Genomic DNA, 20,020 nt, shown 5'->3' on the forward strand with positions numbered 1-20,020 from the left:
CTTTAAACTTCAGGTTTTGTTTCTGGGACATATATCTTTGAATTCTTATAAATTTTGGAGAAAATGTAAATGTTTCACACTGGGGTGGTATGATCCACTGGGCATTAGAAGTTGGATGAGTGTTCATCCTGAAAAGGTGAAATTATTTATGATCTTTAAAGGAAATGAAGACCAAAAGAAATAAGACCATGGAACATACTGAGATTTTTCACTCCAAAATTCATTTTGGTTTAGAGTGAGGGGGTTAAATTTAACATGATTTCATTTTTTTTTCCCTAGCAGCCAATTTCCCTACATCATTTACTGAATAATGATGTATCTTTTCTTCCTTGGTGGATGATATATCCTTACTGACATATTAAAATCTTATAGCATGACCTGTGTTTGAAAACTTGTCACTTTCATTAGGTATTGCTTCTTCTCATGTCAGTCATACACTTTATTTTGATAATAAAATATTTCAATAGACGGAAGTTCTCGCCTCATCACTCTTATTACTCAAAAAAGTTTATCTTATTTCTCAGTTATTTATTCTTCCAGATGAATTTAAGATGTTTTTATAAATATGAAATAATCTAATACTATTTAAGATTTTTAAATTGGCATATTAAACTTATATTAAATTTATATTATATATATATTATATTATATATATTATATATATATTAAATTTAAATTGGCATATTAAACTTATAAAAAACATGGTTTTTATAATGTTTTTTATAATAGGCTTCCCTTACCAAAAAATGTAATCATATCTTAGATTTCCCTGTTTTAGTTTTCTTCAGAAGTGACCTCTAAGTTTAGCTTCTTGGTATTTTATATTTTGGACACTATCAGTGAACTGATTTTTCCCGTTATATCTTCTCACTCATTAATTGTTTGCTTATAATTTTGGAATATTTATTTTGTGGTCACTTGTATTAGATAACTTGTTATTACTTATAAAGTATTTCAGTTTACTTATTTGTGTCTTCTAGGTGTGCAATATTTTTGTGTTGAATCATGACAGTTTTGACTTCTGTTATTTTTGTTTTCCTTATTGCTTTGGTTAGATTAGCAGTATACATTTTTGGTACCTGATTTTGATAAAAATCTTTGTCTCTAAAATCTCTCTAGTACCTTAGTTATTTAAAGCACATATGTATTTTTCATGCAGTTACCTGTTTATTTATTTACTACTGTTAAGCCACAGTGAAGGAGTGATATAGAGATAGGTACATATGTGTATGTGTATCTCTGTCTGTTTATCTGTATCTACCTTCAGGAAATGAGGGGTTATTGAACCCTGCCTGAGTCTCTACTTTGTGTCTGTCCCTGAGGAAGGGAGATGCCTCTGAATCTAGCTGGGCAGTAGGACCCTGCTCCCTGATGACCCACTTCCCTACCTCCGGCTTTTCTTGGATCTGAGTAGTGCCAGTTGCTGGATTCTCCTTAGCCTTGATCCACCTGCCTGTTATGATATGCTACCTCCTACTAGTCCACCCTCGTGTGTCCTGCTAGCCTGGTTTGCCACCTGTTGCTCGTTACTGTCCTCTCTGGCCCTGGTGTCCGCCTCCATGCCTGTACACATTGGCAGCTGAATACAGACCTGCCTCTGCATGGCCAGAAACTGTCTCACCTCGTGGAATATTTTGTTCCAAGTTTCTTCTGGAACTGCCTCTCCCTGCTTTTTTAGTCTAATTAGTTTTGATGAGGTCTTTAAAAGAATATGTTAAATCCATACCTGTCTCCTTAAGGAGTAAATATAATGTAATTTAAAAAGAAAAATATGTTTTCTTAAAGAGGACTTTGGTTATAATATTCCAGTGGCTATTGAAATATATTGGATTTCTATAAATGGTCCCCACATTTTATGTTTTGAAGGCCTATGTGCTTTTAAGAGGAAGGGGTGTGTGTGTGGGTGTGTGTGCGCGCGCGCGCGTGTGTTTGTGTGTGCACAATATAAGTATATAAACCATTAGCTTTGCTGTTTACAAACTGCTGTGAACTGGGAAATCATGTTTGTTGAAGTGTCTATAATGTAAGACAAAAAATACTGTCGATGAACTGTTTTTTAATATGTTGCCCAAATGTACAGTATTCCTTTTTGTCACCTTCAGTTGTTCAGAGGTTTTTCGCGTACTGTTAAGATCTGTTTTGTTCTGGATGAATGATGATCCTGAACAAATGACAGATTACTGTCTGCCCATTTTCCCTGCTCCCCCACTTTCATTTATCTTTGATCCAGTAGTGTTTGTTTGCTCCTTGATTGAAAAGATATTTTAGCAAGTGTGGATTAGGAAAATACACTGTTGCATAGACAACATTAGTTTACCTCTTCTAAGGGAAATTTTCCAATTGCACATATTAGTTCAAGTTTATCTCATATAGAAGATGTTATGCTAAATGCAACGAGGTTAAAATCATGAGAAAAACTTAGTCCTTGTTCACAAGCAGCTGACAATCTAGTAAGCGGGGAATGCCAGCGGAGGATAAGAACTATTGAGGAGAATGTAGGAGCTAAAGTGTGGTACTGGGAATGTGTATGGTGTGTTTCAGTAGGCAGCAAGTATTCTAGTTTGGCTGGAAAGTTGGAGTAAGACTGTGGAAGAGGCATTTTACGAGTTTAACTCGATAGGCAATGAAGGGCTACGGAACGGATCAGTAAAATGATCAGAGCTGTGAGCTAAGGAGATAAACCTGGCAATGAGTTCCAGAGAATTGGAAAAACAAGCAATAGATTTTGGTTTGGATCAAATATATATTGGAGGAAGCAGCAAATTACAGAAAGACTATCAAACTAGGTACCTGAATTCAAAGGTTAACACAACCACTGGCTGACTATGTGACATGAATAATTTGCATAAGAGGGCCTATTTTAGATGCTATCAGGAAACTTCTGTTCTTGAGGGTGGGAGTAATTAGAGTTCACATGTATGTTCTACGTCCAAGTAGGTGAGATCAAAGATAATATATATCTGATGGTCTCTGGGTAATACAATGGCATATAGTGGCTGATGCTGGAGACTCTGAAATCAGATTTCCGGTTTCAGCTCTAGCTCTTTCACTTACTTGATGTGTAACCTTGGGCAGATTATTTAACCCGTTATTTGTTTTTTTTTGTTTTTGTTTTCTCATCTGTAAAATGCAAATCACAGCACCTACTTCCAAGAATTGTTAGGAGATTAATTAATATTTGTAAAATCCTTAGAAGAGTGCCTGGGACACAGTAATGATTCAATAAAGAAAGCTATTAGTAATTACAATAAATAAAATTATGTCTATTTCATGTAAATTTTTCATATCACAGTTGTAAGTATATTCTTTTTTTTTAAACATCTTTATTGGAGTATAACTGCTTTACAATGGTGTGTTAGTTTCTGCTGTATAACAAAGTGAATCAGCTATACATATACCTATATCCCCATATCCCCTCTCTCTTGTGTCTCCCTCCTGCCCTCCCTATCCCACCCCTCTAGGTGGTCACAGAGCTCCCAGTTGATCTCCCTGTGCTATGCGGCTGCTTCCCACTAGCTATCTATTTTACATTTGGTAGTGCATATATGTCCATGCCACTCTCTCACTTTGTCCCAGCTTACCCTTCCCCCTCCCCGTGTCCTCAAGTCCATTCTCTACATCTGCGTCTTTATTCCTGTCTTGCCCCTACTTTTTTTTTTTTTTAGATTCCATATATATGTGTTAGCATACGGTATTTGTTTTTCTCTTTCTGACTTACTTCACTCTGTGTGACAGACTCTGGGTCCATCCACCTCACTACAAATAACTCAATTTCGCTTCTTTTTACGGCTGAGTAATATTCCATTGTATATATGTGCCACATCTTCTTTATCCATTCATCCGATGATGGACACTTAGGTTGCTTCCATGTCCTGGCTATTGTAAATAGAGCTGCAATGAACATTGGGGTACATGACTCTTTTTGAAGTATGGTTTTCTCAGGGTATATGCCCAGTAGTGGGATTGCTGGGTCACCTGGTAGTTCTGTTTTTAGTTTTTTAAGGAACCTCCATACTGTTCTCCATAGTGGCTGTATCAATTTACATTCCCACCAACAGTGCAAGAGGCTTCCCTTTTCTCCACACCCTCTCCAGATTTATTGTTTGTAGATTTTTTGATGATGGCCATTCTGACTGGTGTGAGGTGATACCTCATGGTAGTTTTGATTTGCATTTCTCTAGTGATTAGTGATGTTGAGCATCCTTTCATGTGTTTGTTGGCAATCTGTATATCTTCTTTGGAGAAATGTCTATTTAGGTCTCCTGCCCATTTTTGGATTGGGTTGTTTGTTTTTTTGATATTGAGCTGCATGATCTGCTTGTAAATTTTGGAGATTAATCCTTTGTCCAGACACTATAAAATTCTTAGAGGAAAACATAGGTAGAACACTCTATGACATAAATCACAGCAAGATCCTTTTTGACCCACTTCCTAGAAAAATGGAAATAAAAACAAAAATAGACCAATGGGACCTAATGAAACTTAAAAGCTTTTGCACAGCAAAGGAAACCATAAACAAGACAAAAAGTCAACCCTCAGAATGGGAGAAAATATTTGCAAATGAAGCAACTGTAAGTGTATTCTTTAAAACATAAATAAATAAAAACTCTCATGTAACAGCCCAGGGAGTTGATGTTGATCCTGTTAGCATGCACCAGCTTTATGAATGTGGTGACCTCAAATTGATGAAGCTCTGTTTTCTAGTACGAGAGTACAGCAAGTGAATTCATCATATCTTCCATGGCAGTTCACCTGGTTATAAATACTAAGTGAGTAAGGACTTAGTGAATTCTGTGGAAAGCACTTGCAGCATGTCAAGTTTTATTTTTAATGTTTAAGACACCGATTTTAGAGCTTTGGGAATGGAGTAAATAAATAACAAAGTAAGTAAATATTTCTCTCCATATTGCCCTCATTCAAGCAGGAGAGCAAAATACTTTGACAGATTCATGAAAATAGTCCATAAACATTTAAGTCATTGTTATAAATTATTAAAGTTTAAATTGTACTTTTAAAATTATGAAATTTCAAACCCAAAACTTTAGAGAATAATATAGTTTTTACTCATTATTTAATTTTAACAAATCTGTGTTGTCACATATGCTTTAAACTTTAAAACAAAATTTACAAATGCATTTGAAACTCTTGTGGATCCTCTTGATTTCCTGACAATCCGTCTTCTCCCTGCATTCCTCCCACATCAGAGGAAGCCATGATTCTGATGCCAGTACCTACATTACCACTTATGATTTTATGTATGTACTATAATGAATGAATCCATAAAAATATGTACTACTTGTATTTTAAAAACATATGAATAGCATTCTGTAAATACTTAACTATTTTTTCATTATCACTCTATTTTTAATCAACTTTATTGAATTATAATTTACATGGAAAAAATGCATTCACTGTATGTACACAACTTAAAGCATTTTGACAAATGAATATACCTGTATAAATAACACTCCATTCAAGATACAGAACACTTTCATCACCCCCCTAAAGTTGCCTTTTGTCCATTGCAGTTGATTCCCCACATATATACAGCACTCCAGGTAATCACTGATTTGATCTTCATCACTCTAGATTAGTTTGACCTGCTCCAGAACTACATCTGAATGGATTCTTACAGTATGCATTCCGTTGTATGTCTTCTTTCACTCAGTATAATGTTTTTGAAGATTTTCCCTGTTCTCATGTGTATCAATAGTTCATTTCTATTTTATTGTCAAAAAATACCCCAACTTGTTTGTTCATTCCTGCTGATGGGTATTTGGACTCTTTCCATTTTTGGCCATTATGAATAAAACTACTAAGAGCACTATTAGTACAAGTCCTTTTCTGGAAATATATTTTAATTTCTCTTGGATAAATGACTAGGAGTGGTAATGCTGGGTAATATGGCAATAGGGTATTATTATTATTTTTTTTTTTTGCGGTATGCGGGCCTCTCACTGCTGTGGCCTCTCCCGTTCCGGACGCGCAGGCTCAGCGGCCATGGCTCATGGGCCCAGCCGCTCCGCGGCATGTGGGATCCTCCTGGACTGGGGCAGGAACCTGTGTCCCCTGCGTCGGCAGGCGGACTCTCAACCACTGCACCCGGGTATTATCTTTATAAGAAACTACCAAACTGTTTTCCAAAGTGATTGTACCATATACCATGCAGTTCCAGATGCTCAAATTCCATGGTGGGATGACTTGATATTACCAGTCATTTTAACTTTAATCATTCTATTAGTATGGTTACTTCATTCTGATTTTTATTTGCATTTCCTTGATGACTAATGCTGAGTACCTTTTCATGTATTGGCCATTTATATATGTGTGTGCGTGTGTGTGTGTGTATTATTCTGTAAATATATATGTATTCTGGATATCATTCCCAGGACTTGCATCTTGTCACATTTATTGTGAATATTTTCTCCCATTCTCTTCAGCCTGTGGCTTGACTTTTCACTTTCTTAATAGTGTCTTTTAAAGAGAAGAATGTTATAATTTTGGCGAAGTACAATATGTCAGTTTTTTCTTCTATATTTTATTTCTTTATATTCTAAGGAGTCTTTGCCTGTCCCAGAGTCATGAGGATTTTCATACATTTTTTCTATAAGTTTTATAGTTTTAGCTTTTACATTTAGATTTGTGTTGCATTTCAGGTTAATTTCTGTATTTGTTATATGGGCTAGAGATGAAGGTTCATGTTTTTCCAAATGGGCATCCAGTTGTTCCAACACTGTTTATTGGAAAGACTATCTTTTCCCCATTGAATTACACTGTCACCTTTGTTGAAAACTAATTGACCAACTGTGTGAGAATTTATTTTTTTACTTTCTATTTTTATTTTAACGGAAATGCTATAGATGTGTAGTGTAAGTCATTCAACTGTGTTCTATTTGAATATTGTTTTGGCTATTCTAGATCCTTTCCATCATTTCTATATAAATTGTAAAAACAAGTTTATTGATTTCTAGAAAAAAAGCCTTATGGGATTAAGATTGATATTCCATTTAATCCGTACATCAGTATGAGGAGAATTGACTTCTCAGCAACATTGAGTTTTGAGTTCATGGATATGCATTTTAAAAAATTTATTTAAGTCTTCTTTAATTCTTCTCATCAATATTGTTTTTAGTGTATGAGTCTTGCATATACTTTGTTAAATTTACTCTAAGCATTTCACGTTTATGGATGCTGTTGTTAATGGTATTTTTAATTGCAGTTTCCAGTTCATTGATTAATATGTAGAGATAAAATTGATTTTTGTATCTTGATCTTATATCCTGTAACCTTTTTAAAGGTATTTATTATACCTAGTGGCTTTTTCTCTTTTGTAGCTTTTTCAGGAATTTCCTCATACATAATTATACTCTCTACTCATATAGACAATTTTTTCTCTTCATTTACAAACCTTATTCCTTTTCTTTCTTTCTTTCCTTCTTTTTTTTTTTTTTTTTTTGCCTTATTGTAATGGCTAGAAACACCAGTACAGTGTTGAATATAAGTTGTGAAAGTGGGCATTTTTGCTTTTTTCTTGCTCTTAGGATGAAGACCTTAATATTTTACCATGACATTAGCGCTAGTTCTTTTGTATTTGCCCTTAATCAGGTTTAGGAGGTAATTTGAACACTTTGAATATGTCATTCCATTGTCAGTTGGCTTGCATTGTTTCTGAATAGAAGCCAGCATATTTTCTTATATTTGAACACCTCAATAGGTCTCTATTTTCTTTGTTGCCTTTAAAATTTTTATCTATATCATTGGCTTTCAGTAACTTGATTATGATATGCAGCTTCCATCTTTACTAAATGTGGTCTCTGGGCACATCTGTTAAGCTATCATTATATTTATCTGTAATATGGGACACTGCAGATCTTAGAGGATTTTGTAAGGATTAATCAGAATGATGGGGGTAAAAGTATTCTGAAAAGTTTATAATTTACTAAAATGACTTCTCAATATAATACTTTCAGTAAAAATTAAAATAATTTAAGCTTGTGATTCTAGAGAAACATAATCTCACTAACAAGGGAGAATAATGCTTTTCATCACCTTCTATTAAGTTACAGTTTTATTTTCAAATGACTATTGTAGACAGTGCTTTAGTATGTCCATTTGAAACACCTGAAATGGAAATTTTCTTGATTTGTTTTCTAAATCACAATTTACATTATTTGTTTATTCACTTTAGTCCAAACATTCCTTGAGAATGCTCTTAATCATTCATGAAAAACAAAGTATCAGTGGTTTTAGTTAGCAGAAATCAGTATATCTGCCATAATTTTCTCTTTAACGTTTGCATGTGAAACAGACATACAAACATGGAATTAATATCACAAACACAATACAATCTTATAATGGGGTACATTATCTTACTGATAAACATTACATACTGTCCAACCTGGGTAAAAAATTATCATAACTTTGTAGAGTTCTTTGTACTTTTTGAAACACCTTCATATGTGTGATCTAATCTATCCCTCAGAACATCTTCATGAACTGATGGGTATATGTGAGTTTTGATTCCAAATGGAAGCTCTACACATATTCATGATGTCATTTACCATGAAATATTACTTGTCCTAAGAAGGCAAGTTGTTTTGTCAAGATTATGCTTTATGAACTTTTTTATCCCACATTTTCACTTTTTAATATCATTCAGTTGAGAATTTCAGATCATTTTGTGTTACTGGCATCATCAAAAACTTTACTGTGAGTTTTCTAAAACTTGAACTACAAAAGTGGACCTATCACAGTAATGTCATGGATGTGTAGAGTAGTTTGCTGAACTTAAATTTCATTTTTAAAATCTAGTGTTTGGGGGCTTCCCTGGTGGTGCAGTGGTTGAGAGTCTGCCTGCCGATGCAGGGGACGCGGGTTCGTGCCCCGGTCTGGGAAGATCCCACATGCCGCGGAGCGGCTGGGCCCGTGAGCCATGGCCACTGAGCCTGCGCGTCTGGAGCCTGTGCTCCGCAATGCGAGAGGCCACAACAGTGAGAGGCCCGAGAACCGCAAAAAAAAAAAAAAAAAAAAAAATCTAGTGTTTGGTACCAGATGTGAAGAGTGAATCACCATCTCCTTTATGAAGAGGGAAAGGTTTAATTAGCTTTTTCGAAAGTCGTATCACACATTTCACCTATAAAGTGAAAGGAGAAAATTCTGTGTTTTAAAGCAGGATGAAAGTAGAGGTGATACCCACAGCTGCTCTCGATTCTGGCAAACCATTCTGAGAGGCTCCAGTTTCATTTGGTTCAGATAAAACACATGTTGCTCATTTATTGTACATATGCTTCAAAGTATTTTGACAAATCTGATCTAAAAATGTTACAGATGTTCCTCATTATTTTAATTTGCACTTAGTAGCCACCTATAAAAATTTGGCTGTGAAGTAGCATTTTCACAATATAATTAAGAGAAATTTAGTTAACATTAATATGTGTTTCAATTCAATCTCAGTTACAGTTTTGTGATATAGCTAGTGAGCTATACACATTTAACAGGTGCTTTGTTATGTTTTTGATAACGAAGGCAAATCTTTTTTAACATGTTTCAAATAATTTCAAATGGAAATAAAATTATTCTGATCCTGTCTTTTAGAGATTTGCTATTCAGTGTATGGCCCGAGCTCAGGCAGCAATATTATTACTTGAGTACTTTCTAGAAATGAAGAATCTTAGGTGCTCTCCTGGATCTACTGAAGCAGAATCTGCATTTTACCACAATCCGCAGATGATTTGTATACACATTAAAGATTGATAAGCACTCTTTTAGAGGAGGCCTTATATTAAAACTTTTTTTATATGCACACACATGCATATACACATGGGTCAACTCTATTCTGTACTCTCTTTTATATAGATATTATAGAAAATGGACTGGCTTGTGGATTGAAGGATTTATTTTCTTACCATTTAATACATTTAAAAGTAGACTCACCAGTACTTTCCACAGGCTGTTATCTGTCTTCCATGAATACAAAAACCCACATTAATGAATACTGGCTTACCATTCATTTTCAATGACTGACACATGAAGCAAACTGAAGAACCTGTCACTCAAACTTGAATCTTTTAGAGTTTTCATCATTTCTTATTGTTTTCTGTAACTTTCTATAGAGTAAACTTTTTGGTTGGAACATTAATGGATTGTATTTATTTACACACCCTTGCCATAAAAAACAGAAAGCAGGATTGCTTATAAGACTAAAGGATTTAATTTCTTGCATAATAAATTTGATTTTAAAATTACTATCTTTGGATACCTTGGGAAATTATTATATCTTAATTATTTATACTACATTATATTACTATATTGTACTTTTATACTTCATTATGTTAAGATAATTATTAATTATATCTTAATATGTGATACAAAATCAAATTTATGTTTATAAGGACCTCTGAAATCATGCTGCAGTGACTCAGTTCCTTAAAATTCAATTTTATTGGCCATCACTTTTTCTATATGTATATTCCAGCAGAAATAAGTATAAGATGATTCTTACCATAAAAGAAAGAAAATAATTAATACTATTTTATGACCCTTAATTGAAATCTATGACAAAATAATTTCATATAGTTCAAAACTTACTTTGTACATTGTTACTGTCTAACAAAAAGGAGGGTGAATTATTTTCTTTTTAAAAAAAAATCTCTGATTTGCTACAGTCTGGTTAATTTCTTTGTGTTCAGTTCCACCTAATACACTCCTCAAAAATCAACCTTGGGAAATGATATAAAGACCGTTTTATGTAATCTATTCAGAAGTCTCCGGTTGGCACCACAGCAGCACATCATTGGTTTATGACCTTGTAACACATCACATTTTTATTACTGTTTTCATACATTTCTGCTGAAGAAACCCTTCAAAATTGTTATTAGGTTGCATACATATCTAATGGACAAATACTGATACATTTAACTATGTATTCAAATATACAATATAGTGGTACAGCTTGTTCCTGAAAATGTACAAATGCAGACAGGCTAGAAAAGTACTCGACAACTTCACATGAGCAATTGCACTGTTTAATTTTTCCTTTTGTTTTTCAAACTAAAGATTACAATGCAATTGAAATAGCCCTAAGTGTACCCGAAGAGCTACTGTGTGTTGTATAAAGGCTAAGTAATCCCAGCAGTGTCAGGGGGTTACTGTTCAGCTGTTCGAGATCATGAGATGATATCTCAGCACTCATAAAACAGGGGATTCAAAACACAGGGGCATACATGGAAGTACAGATCATTATGACAGTCCTGGAAGTTATCCACGAGAAAAGTCAACACCCTGGAGGCCAAAATAACACTACTGAATCAACATTTACAACTTTTGTTCAAGATCAAATCCAATATGTAGGGAAAATTCACATTGAAACATTAACGTAAATATAATAATAATTTTATATTTGGCTCATTCCCAAAATACAGAAGGCTTCAAAAAATCTCTGGGATATCTCTTCTTAAACATTTTACATGTATAATATTTATGCTGTACAAAACAGATAACTATCCTGAATTAGCTATTTCCTAGAACTATTCATAAAATGTCAATCCATTTAGTAAGGCACAGTAAGGGAAGCGTAGAGATTTATTTAAGGTTGCACATTTCAATTCAGAAGAGTAACGGGGTATTTTGGCCCCTGGGATTTGAAAATATCTTCCAGTTGTAATCTTTGGTCTGAATATTTACATGGTGGTTTCTTCCCATTCAAGCTCAACATCACCTATAACATAAAGTAACATGTCACAAGAGAGAATTGATGTTAACAGTTCAAAAGATTTAAATGTTTCATGACAAAAATATAGTGTACCTGGAAAGGCTATTATCCTAACTTGGATTAGAGAGAAATTAAAAAATTGATATGTGTGCTAGCCAAGCTTCTAAAACATTTTCAACATACGGTTATTATTAAATTAATGCTCCTGCTATAGGTGGTAAACTAGTAGTAAATTGATATACATTGCCTCTGTTTACCTTCCATGGTGTCCAAAGAGTCCATCTTTTGAAGTGCTGAATAGTTAACAAAACAGATGGGCTGATTACTTCCTTTACTTGATAAGAGATCCAGAACGCACTGATGTAAAAAGATATACTGTGCCTAGACACCAAAGAAAGGATGGTTAAATAAATGGACGGGGTAGGGATTTTCTTATGGTGGGGGGGCTATACTTTTACAGTGAAAAGTAATATTGAATTCAACAAATGTTAAATAGCTAAGTTAAAGGCACAGAATTTACCATGAATATAAATGATTTTTTATCATTTCAAACATAAGGTTTGCTAAATTCCTGTGGCTTTTTGTAGTTTCCAGTTTTTTTAAATACTTATCATTAAATACTAAGTGTTCATATGTTCTTTCTGTAATTTTAAAAAGTAGCAAATTATATTATTTAAATTTGTTTATGTTTCCTTTTTCCTGTTAGGCATAATTGAGTAATTTTTCTTATAAATATTTTTCTTGTTAGAATGGCTGTTGGAATGCAGATACTAAATTTACTTTCAAAAGCTGTGACTGAGCATATCTACACACCATCAGCATATTTAAAATATTTAACAATTCTGTTAATTACCCAACATTTGGCCTACTTAATGTCAAGGATCTGGTCTCTATTTGTAAATATAAGGCAGGACTCCTAACATTTCATCTAAAATTTGGATTAAATTCAATACCATCTGGGTTCTTTAAGTGTATTCAATATAATTCAATAACCTGTTAGCATTTCTGGGTTTGCACTTTCCTAAAGGTAGTTAAGGTTACAGTCATAGAAAAGCACCCTCATTTTTACGTAGGGAAGGTACCTGAAGTTAAAGGAATATAACCAAATGTTTAAGATTCACACACACACACACACACACACACACACACACACACATACTGACAACTGATTTAAATAGAATGTCCTCTAAAGTGACCATCTTAAGAAATTATATTCATATCTATTGCTACTACACCTCAAACCCTTTTTGGAACTTCACTATTGAAACTGTCTCTAGAGATTGTTGGTCATTATTAGGAATACCTGTTTCTTCGTGGATTACAAAAGGTTTCCACACACATCTCATCTCTGTCGGTTCTATGAGGACAGAACTCTCATATTCACTGCTCTATTCCCATTGTGTGTAATAGTGCCTGGAATGTGGTAGTTGCGTAATGAATGTTTGTTGACTTAGCCTCATTTAATTCTCACAGTGAGCCGATCTTTACCATGTCAGGACACACTTGATTTGGAGAACATTCAGAAGTCATTAGGGATCAAGTGTGTGAGGTGGATGATCAAGTTACATAATTCAGTTTTGGTAAGAAATGAAGGATTGTTATAAGGTAATACACATTCTATTGAAATTGCTGTTAAATTTCTTCTCAGGGTAATTCCAAATGAGTATTTTAAAATATACACTGCACAGTGAATAACATTATTGACAGAAATATATTGACATGGTATAATTTCTTTGAAAACAACAGTCATTTAAATTTATGAGTTCTGGTATTTAAAAAAAAAACACATTTGAATTTGAAGTCACATTTGATATGTGAAGCTTCTGACTGTCCCAATCTCATCTCTCTCCACTGGAAAGAATGCTGGGTGTAAACTCTGCCAGCGGGGCAGGCTGAGCTCCACAGGGCGGTGCTACATGTTCCAAGATCCCTCTGCCGTGGTGTGTTATTGCCAAAGAGGCAGTGAGGAGTTCAGTTCCAGTTTCTACCCTGGATAGTCCTGTTACCTTAAGAATTAAACTTTTCTGATGTTCAGTTTCCTCATCTGGGGGATCAGAAAAGCTATGTTGTGAGATTTAAGGCCAGCTATATATTACATGTTGCTGGCAAAAAACTAGGCTCCAAAAATATATTATTCTTTTTTCTTCTACCTCAGGAGTTTACATCAGTCAATTTTCAAGAGAACCAGAGCAGGAAAGGGACTCATCCAGATGAATCCTTTTTTGAGGCAGGAATAGTATCTCAGGATATTATCTCACTGCAGAGTATTCTCTCAGAAAGCTCTTTCACATCTCCTGGGGCTGCTCTGAACTGTGTTTTGGTAGACAGTGAAAGAACTTTAGGTTCCCTCCAGGGTCTGGGCCCTCTGGTGTCTTTTAGTGGCGATATATTGCTGAGCTTCCCACCTCCCCACCCCTGGCCATGGCTACCGTAGTATGTGCTAAGACAGCATTCTTCACAGAAATTGGAATCATTCCCAAGTGCAAGAGAAGAAACTAAGAAACCACTCTTGTGCAAGGCAATACTGGTTTATAAGGACTGGAGCCAAGGTGTGGTCATTTTCCCTTTTTTCATCACAGAGAAAAGAAAGTAAAGAACATAGCTTCTGGGAACAAAGTCCGGTGAAAGAGAGCTTTGGAGTGCCACATTTTAAGTGAGGATCTGAGAATTGTGATTTATATCGTTTACAAAATGGAGACTAATTATTTTAGTAAACATGGGTGTATCTTAATTTTATAACCTCTTATGGAAGGGCTACCTATACTTTTCTTGAATATCAATGAAGATGTACTTATTTCAAACATGCCAACTGATACTCATGACTTCTACCTATTGATTCAGTAAGTGTTTATCAGGATTTTAACAAACTGCCACCTTTTTATCTTAAAAAGCTATCGGCACAACTATATTGTCAGACCTTTACTGCATGCTGGGCATTTACTGCATGCTTGGTGCTTTAGATACTTTCTCTTATTTAATACTCACAATAAACTTGTGAACAGTGTAACACAGCTATTTTACAAAAGAGAAATAACTCAGAGAGGTTAATTAAACAAAGTCACAAAGCCAGCAATTAGCAGGACTTGAATCTGAACTCAACTCTCTGACACCAAAATTCAGGCTCTTTTCATTCCCCTACCCAACCTGCAACATTTTCCTCTGGCTGGTTATTCCAGCATAATATATGAAGTTTATAGCATATACTGAATACTAAATTGTGTGAAATTATTCACAGGCATGCTTGAACACACTCTTTACAAAGTTTGGTTCCACAAAATTGTAGAGCATGACAAAATTCGACTTCTATAATTTGAAGACCGAATCTAGTCTCTACAAGGAAATATCCCAATCATTTGCACCTTCTAAACCTATCCTAGAGAGCCAACCAATCTTGATCAATGCCAAGAACATTGATCACCAGTGCATATGTGTACACCCAGGGACATGGGAGGAAAATGCTAGCTAGCTATTCTTATTCTCAACTAAAAATAAGAAAGAATTTGGTTTTAATCATCATTAATGGTCATATTGATATTGAAGCCCTTAAAAGATCTTTGGATAACAACCAGCTACATAATTGGTGGGGCCCACTACAAAATGTAAATACGAGTTTCCTTCCTCAAAAATTATTAAAGATTTTCAAAACAGTGTCAGCAAACATTAAATCAAGTGCAAGGCCCTTTTGAGCATGGGGACCCGTGCGACTGCGTAGGCTGCATACCCACGAAGCCAAGCCTGGGCACAAGTCAGAGTCCATTTCTGAAGTTTCCTAAGGGAAGAGTGATACTTCACTCATGTGCTCCCTTCCAGCATATAAGGGAATGCACATGGATTCCAGTACCTAGTTTTACCTAGCCATCACATAACTGAAGCTGAAAAAGATTCCTACAGAGAGACTGTGGATTAAAGATAATATCTGTCAGGCAAGCACCAATGAACGACAATAAAACGGCAGCAGTGACATTTTTCGTGCTCCTAGAATAACCGTCTTATAGCCATGCTGTGAGGTGAAAGCAACAACGATGTAATCAGATCTGACGAAAAGCTAGATCACTTGTTAAAAAACAAAGAATTTAAAATATGTATTTAAAACCACTATTGAAACAATTATTTTCTGCTAAGTATTTATCTTTTGAAAATACCTTATATAATATGAAGCCACCAGTATTAGCAAGGTTGTCAAAATTGCTTATTTGACCTTTATCTCATGTTTTTCAACTTCTTGTGTGTGCTTTATCATTTACATAATTGCACAATCTACATTTTAAGAATAAATATATATGTATTGGAGTTGAATGCTCAAACGTTTCTCCTGAAAGGGATGTGTATTCCTAAAAGTTTGGATGTCTCTGGTCTAGAGCAGCATCTTCCTAAGAACATTAATGTTCCATGACATCATGGAATTATAGGTTTTGGGGTCAAAAAGTGTTCAAGGATTTCATAGTCATATAAGTCTGGGAAATGTCCACAAGGGCTCTGTATTTATAATTGTCAATGCACATTAGCATAGAGGCTGTAATTCTAAGAACTTCTTTCTCAAACTTATTTTAGCAAAAAGCCTGTTTTCTCACACCTTTAATGACCGTAAAGCCACTTGTGTTTTCTAGTAGGTACCCTGGAAAATACCCTTATAGAATATCTGTATATTTACTGTAAGAAAAATCTCTCTGTAGCATAAAAATATCAATCCAAAGATATGACAGGAACATCCTATGTATTATAGTTAGACAGACTTGGGTTTGAATTTTAGCTCTGACCTTTGAATATCACTAAATTCTTGAACATCTGCTTCCCTATTTGTAAAGCAGAGACCATAATACCTAGTCTGTTGATTAGTTTCATTGGCCCTGCCTTACAAATAAAGAATTAAATAAGATAATACATGTAAAGGATCTAGTATAATACTTGGAACCTACTAGACACTCAACAGGGTTTTTAGTTTCATTACCATTATACCGTATGATTTTTTTTTTTTTTTGCGGTACGCGGGCCTCTCACTGTTTGTGGCCTCTCCCGTTGCGGAGCACAGGCTCCGGACGCGCAGGCTCAGCGGCCATGGCTTACGGGCCCAGCCGCTCTGCGGCATGTGGGATCTTCCCGGACCGGGGCACGAACCCGTGTCCCCTGCATCGGCAGGTGGACTCTCAACCACTGCGCCACCAGGGAAGCCCCCTACCGTATGATTTTTTAATGACAAAAATCTATATTTTAAAAATATTTTTACATCCAAACCAGAACAACAAAACAAACAACTCCCAGTTAGTTGATGACATGCTATAACAAACATTATTAATACTACTAATAAAAGGGATAAATATGGACAAGTGAAATACATAGAAACCTGTAACAGTTAATAAACTTTTCCCAAATACAACTTCTAGCATGTTTACAAAAGAAATTAATTTGATTCATTTTCTAAGTTTCCCAAAGACTAAAGACAAATCCATTTTATGAATTATTTTCTCTATGCCTATCAGTATAAACAGGGTAGGATGGGTAGTCAGTAACAGTGCTGACGGATAACTGGGGCATGTGGATTTCAGTTCTCCTATAATCCCCATCAGCTGCTGTCCCCAAGACCCTGCCCCCACCCAGAGGTTTATAATGTAGGAAAAGAGAATGTCTGCTTTGCTAATATAGTTCAAGTCCATGTCTAACCAGATCACTGCCGCTAAGATCCTTCCAGGCAGAAATTCTAGAGCTGATAACTGCTTGAAGTTTTAGATATCTTACCAGGTTTTGTACCATGCACATTCTTTCACTTCTCAGTTCAGCTACTAATCCATATATATCCACAAAATCATGATCATTTATATGCTGCGTTAAGTGGTCCAGAGCAATAAAAACTCCAGTTCTTCCAACTCCAGCACTGCAGGAAGAGTGAAATTACATGCAAATTATTCAGCAAAAAGGCTGTTTATGTTGATTGTGATGAAGGAAATAAACTATGATAGCAATAAATTATAAATAGTTTCTTTTCTTATTGAAGGTAGATTTTCTTTGGAGTTTCTTTGGATTTATATTGTTCCCAAGACTGTTTAGACAGAGCAAGATGATTATCATTAATACTCTGTCAAATATTTGAGTTTTTTTTTTTAAACAGTTGAACTTTCCCTCTTCTTTCATAATATTTTAAGGGTTGTAGTTGGAGAAGTATGGGGAATATTTTAAAAAATCATCGAAAATTCTTAACCCCAGAAACTTTTTATTGAATATATTTTTTGTTACCAATAGGAATGTTAAACATGAAAAATGTCAACTGTAATATTTAGCCCATATAGTACTTCCTCTGCATCACATTGATAGATTCTCATGTGTTCTTTTCACCTTCCCTAGAATTTTCTTTTCCTTCCTATAGATAATAAAATTGGAAAGCTATTTCCTTTTAAGAAATTAGTTTAATACTGAAGGACAGGTATGTGCTCCATATCAACTGTTAATTGATAAACCTGACAGGATTTTTTCAGAAATTCCAATTAGAAAGACAAGACTCCTAGGTACTTAAATGGTTAATATAGGAAGTAAATCTGGAAAAAAAGAAAAAACATTTGAAAGGTCACCTAATCTTAAATGTCATTTTGAACATCACAAAACTGCCATCTCTGTAGGTAAAAAATATTCTAATGTCGACAATACTTATGATTCAACCTAAGAAATAGCATTACAACATACACCTGATCACTGTAACACATACGCATATATGCCCGCACAGAGTAATCAGTCATTACATCATTCAATATATTTTGAGTGTCAGACACTGTCCTAGGCATCTGGGGTACAGCAGTGAACAATACCAAGTCCCTGAACTTATGGAGCTTATATTCTAGAGGACGGAGAATGGTAGTCCACACAACAAAGAAACATGCATAAGATATACCCAGCCGCAATAAGTGCTATGGAGAAAGATAAATTCGGTTAAGGAGATAAAAGGTGATAGGGTAGGACTGGGTCATTAGAGAAAGGTTCTCTGACAATGTGATATTTGAAAAGAAACTTGAGTAGGGTTAGGGAGTGCACCACGTGGGTACCTGGGAGAGGAACATTACGGCCTGAGGGCACAGGAAGAGAACAGATCTGAGTGGGAGAGTGTTCTGTGTGTTCAAAGAAAAGCAAGGAGACCAGAGTGGGGAGAGTGTGTGAAGAGGTGATGGGGGGCAGGGATCAGAGTGTTTGCTGTTGGGTTGGATGTGGAATGTGAGAGGAAGCAGAGAGTTGAGGATGAGTCTAGGGTTTCTGGACAAAGCAGAGTGGACTGCTGTTTACCAAGATGGGGATGAGAAGGAGTGAGTTTGGAGACCGATCTAAGTGTTCTGTTTTGGACACATCAAATTGTCAGAATGTTGTGGTTAAACTGGAAGTTAAATGTATAAGTCTAAAGTTGAGGTGAGAAGTTGGGGTTGGAGATAATCATTTAGTACACAGTTTTAAAATGATATTTAAAAATGATTATTAATATGAGCATACTTTTTCTCTGGTCTCTTTTATCTATTTAAATCACAAAGGAGGAGACTACTCTTTTTGAGGCTACAAGAGAGATTGTACTTTTCTTTTTTAATGGATTTTTAAATCCACTATTTTAATCCAGGGGCAGTGTATATGTAAAATATGGAGAAGCTGAAGGAAGCTTACTATCCATTTTAATCATCACTGATGCCAGTTTAAAATCAATCACTGACTTTATAAGCAAACTGTTATTCTATTTATACTATATACTGATCTGTTAAAAATTTTATGTGTTTGGATGGGATATGGAATTGGGAGGGTAAGAATGAGGCTTTTACTTTTCATTCTGTGTGCTTTTTAAATATAAAAAAGATATCTCATAATGAGCAAGCATTTGTGTATTACTCTTACAATTTAAAACATCTAAAATATTCCTGGAAAATGTAGACTCAATTAAATTACATGTTGAGTTTTTTCCTCTAAAAAAAAAAGTTTAAAAATCAGATGGATTAATATTTTCTTACACATTTAACCACATTAATTATAGTATATTCCCATTAGAATAATTATCCACCAATTAATTTTTGGAATTATTATAATTAATAATTATTAATGGGTTAACAGATATTGTTACTTAAATTTTTTATTGTAGCAAAAGATACATAACATAAAATTTACCATTTTAACCATATTTAAGTGCACAATTCAGTGGCATTAAACACATTCACCATCTTGTGCAGCCATCACCACTATCTGTTTCCAGAATATTTTCATCATCCCAAACAGAAGCTATGTACCCGTTAAACAGTAACTCTCCATTTCTCTCTCTCCCAAGTCCCTAGTAACCACAATTCCAGTTTCTTGTCT

General features: G+C 34.9%; 1 protein-coding gene across 1 annotated transcript in view; it reads right to left on the bottom strand.

The window, feature by feature from the left end:
• Positions 1 to 11,678: 11,678 nt before the first annotated feature.
• PTPRQ (protein tyrosine phosphatase receptor type Q) overlaps positions 11,679 to 20,020 on the bottom strand; it is a 208,795-nt gene continuing 200,453 nt past the window's right edge. Inside the window, exons 43-45 of the mRNA XM_060113113.1 lie at positions 17,444 to 17,579; positions 11,968 to 12,091; positions 11,679 to 11,716 (exon numbers count right to left, since the gene is read on the bottom strand). Of these exons, the coding sequence (XP_059969096.1) occupies positions 11,679 to 11,716; positions 11,968 to 12,091; positions 17,444 to 17,579 (298 nt within the window). The remainder of the gene's footprint in view (positions 11,717 to 11,967; positions 12,092 to 17,443; positions 17,580 to 20,020) is intronic.

Source organism: Mesoplodon densirostris, chromosome 11, assembly GCF_025265405.1.
Source record: "Mesoplodon densirostris isolate mMesDen1 chromosome 11, mMesDen1 primary haplotype, whole genome shotgun sequence".
Classification (NCBI taxonomy): Eukaryota; Metazoa; Chordata; class Mammalia; order Artiodactyla; family Ziphiidae; genus Mesoplodon; species Mesoplodon densirostris.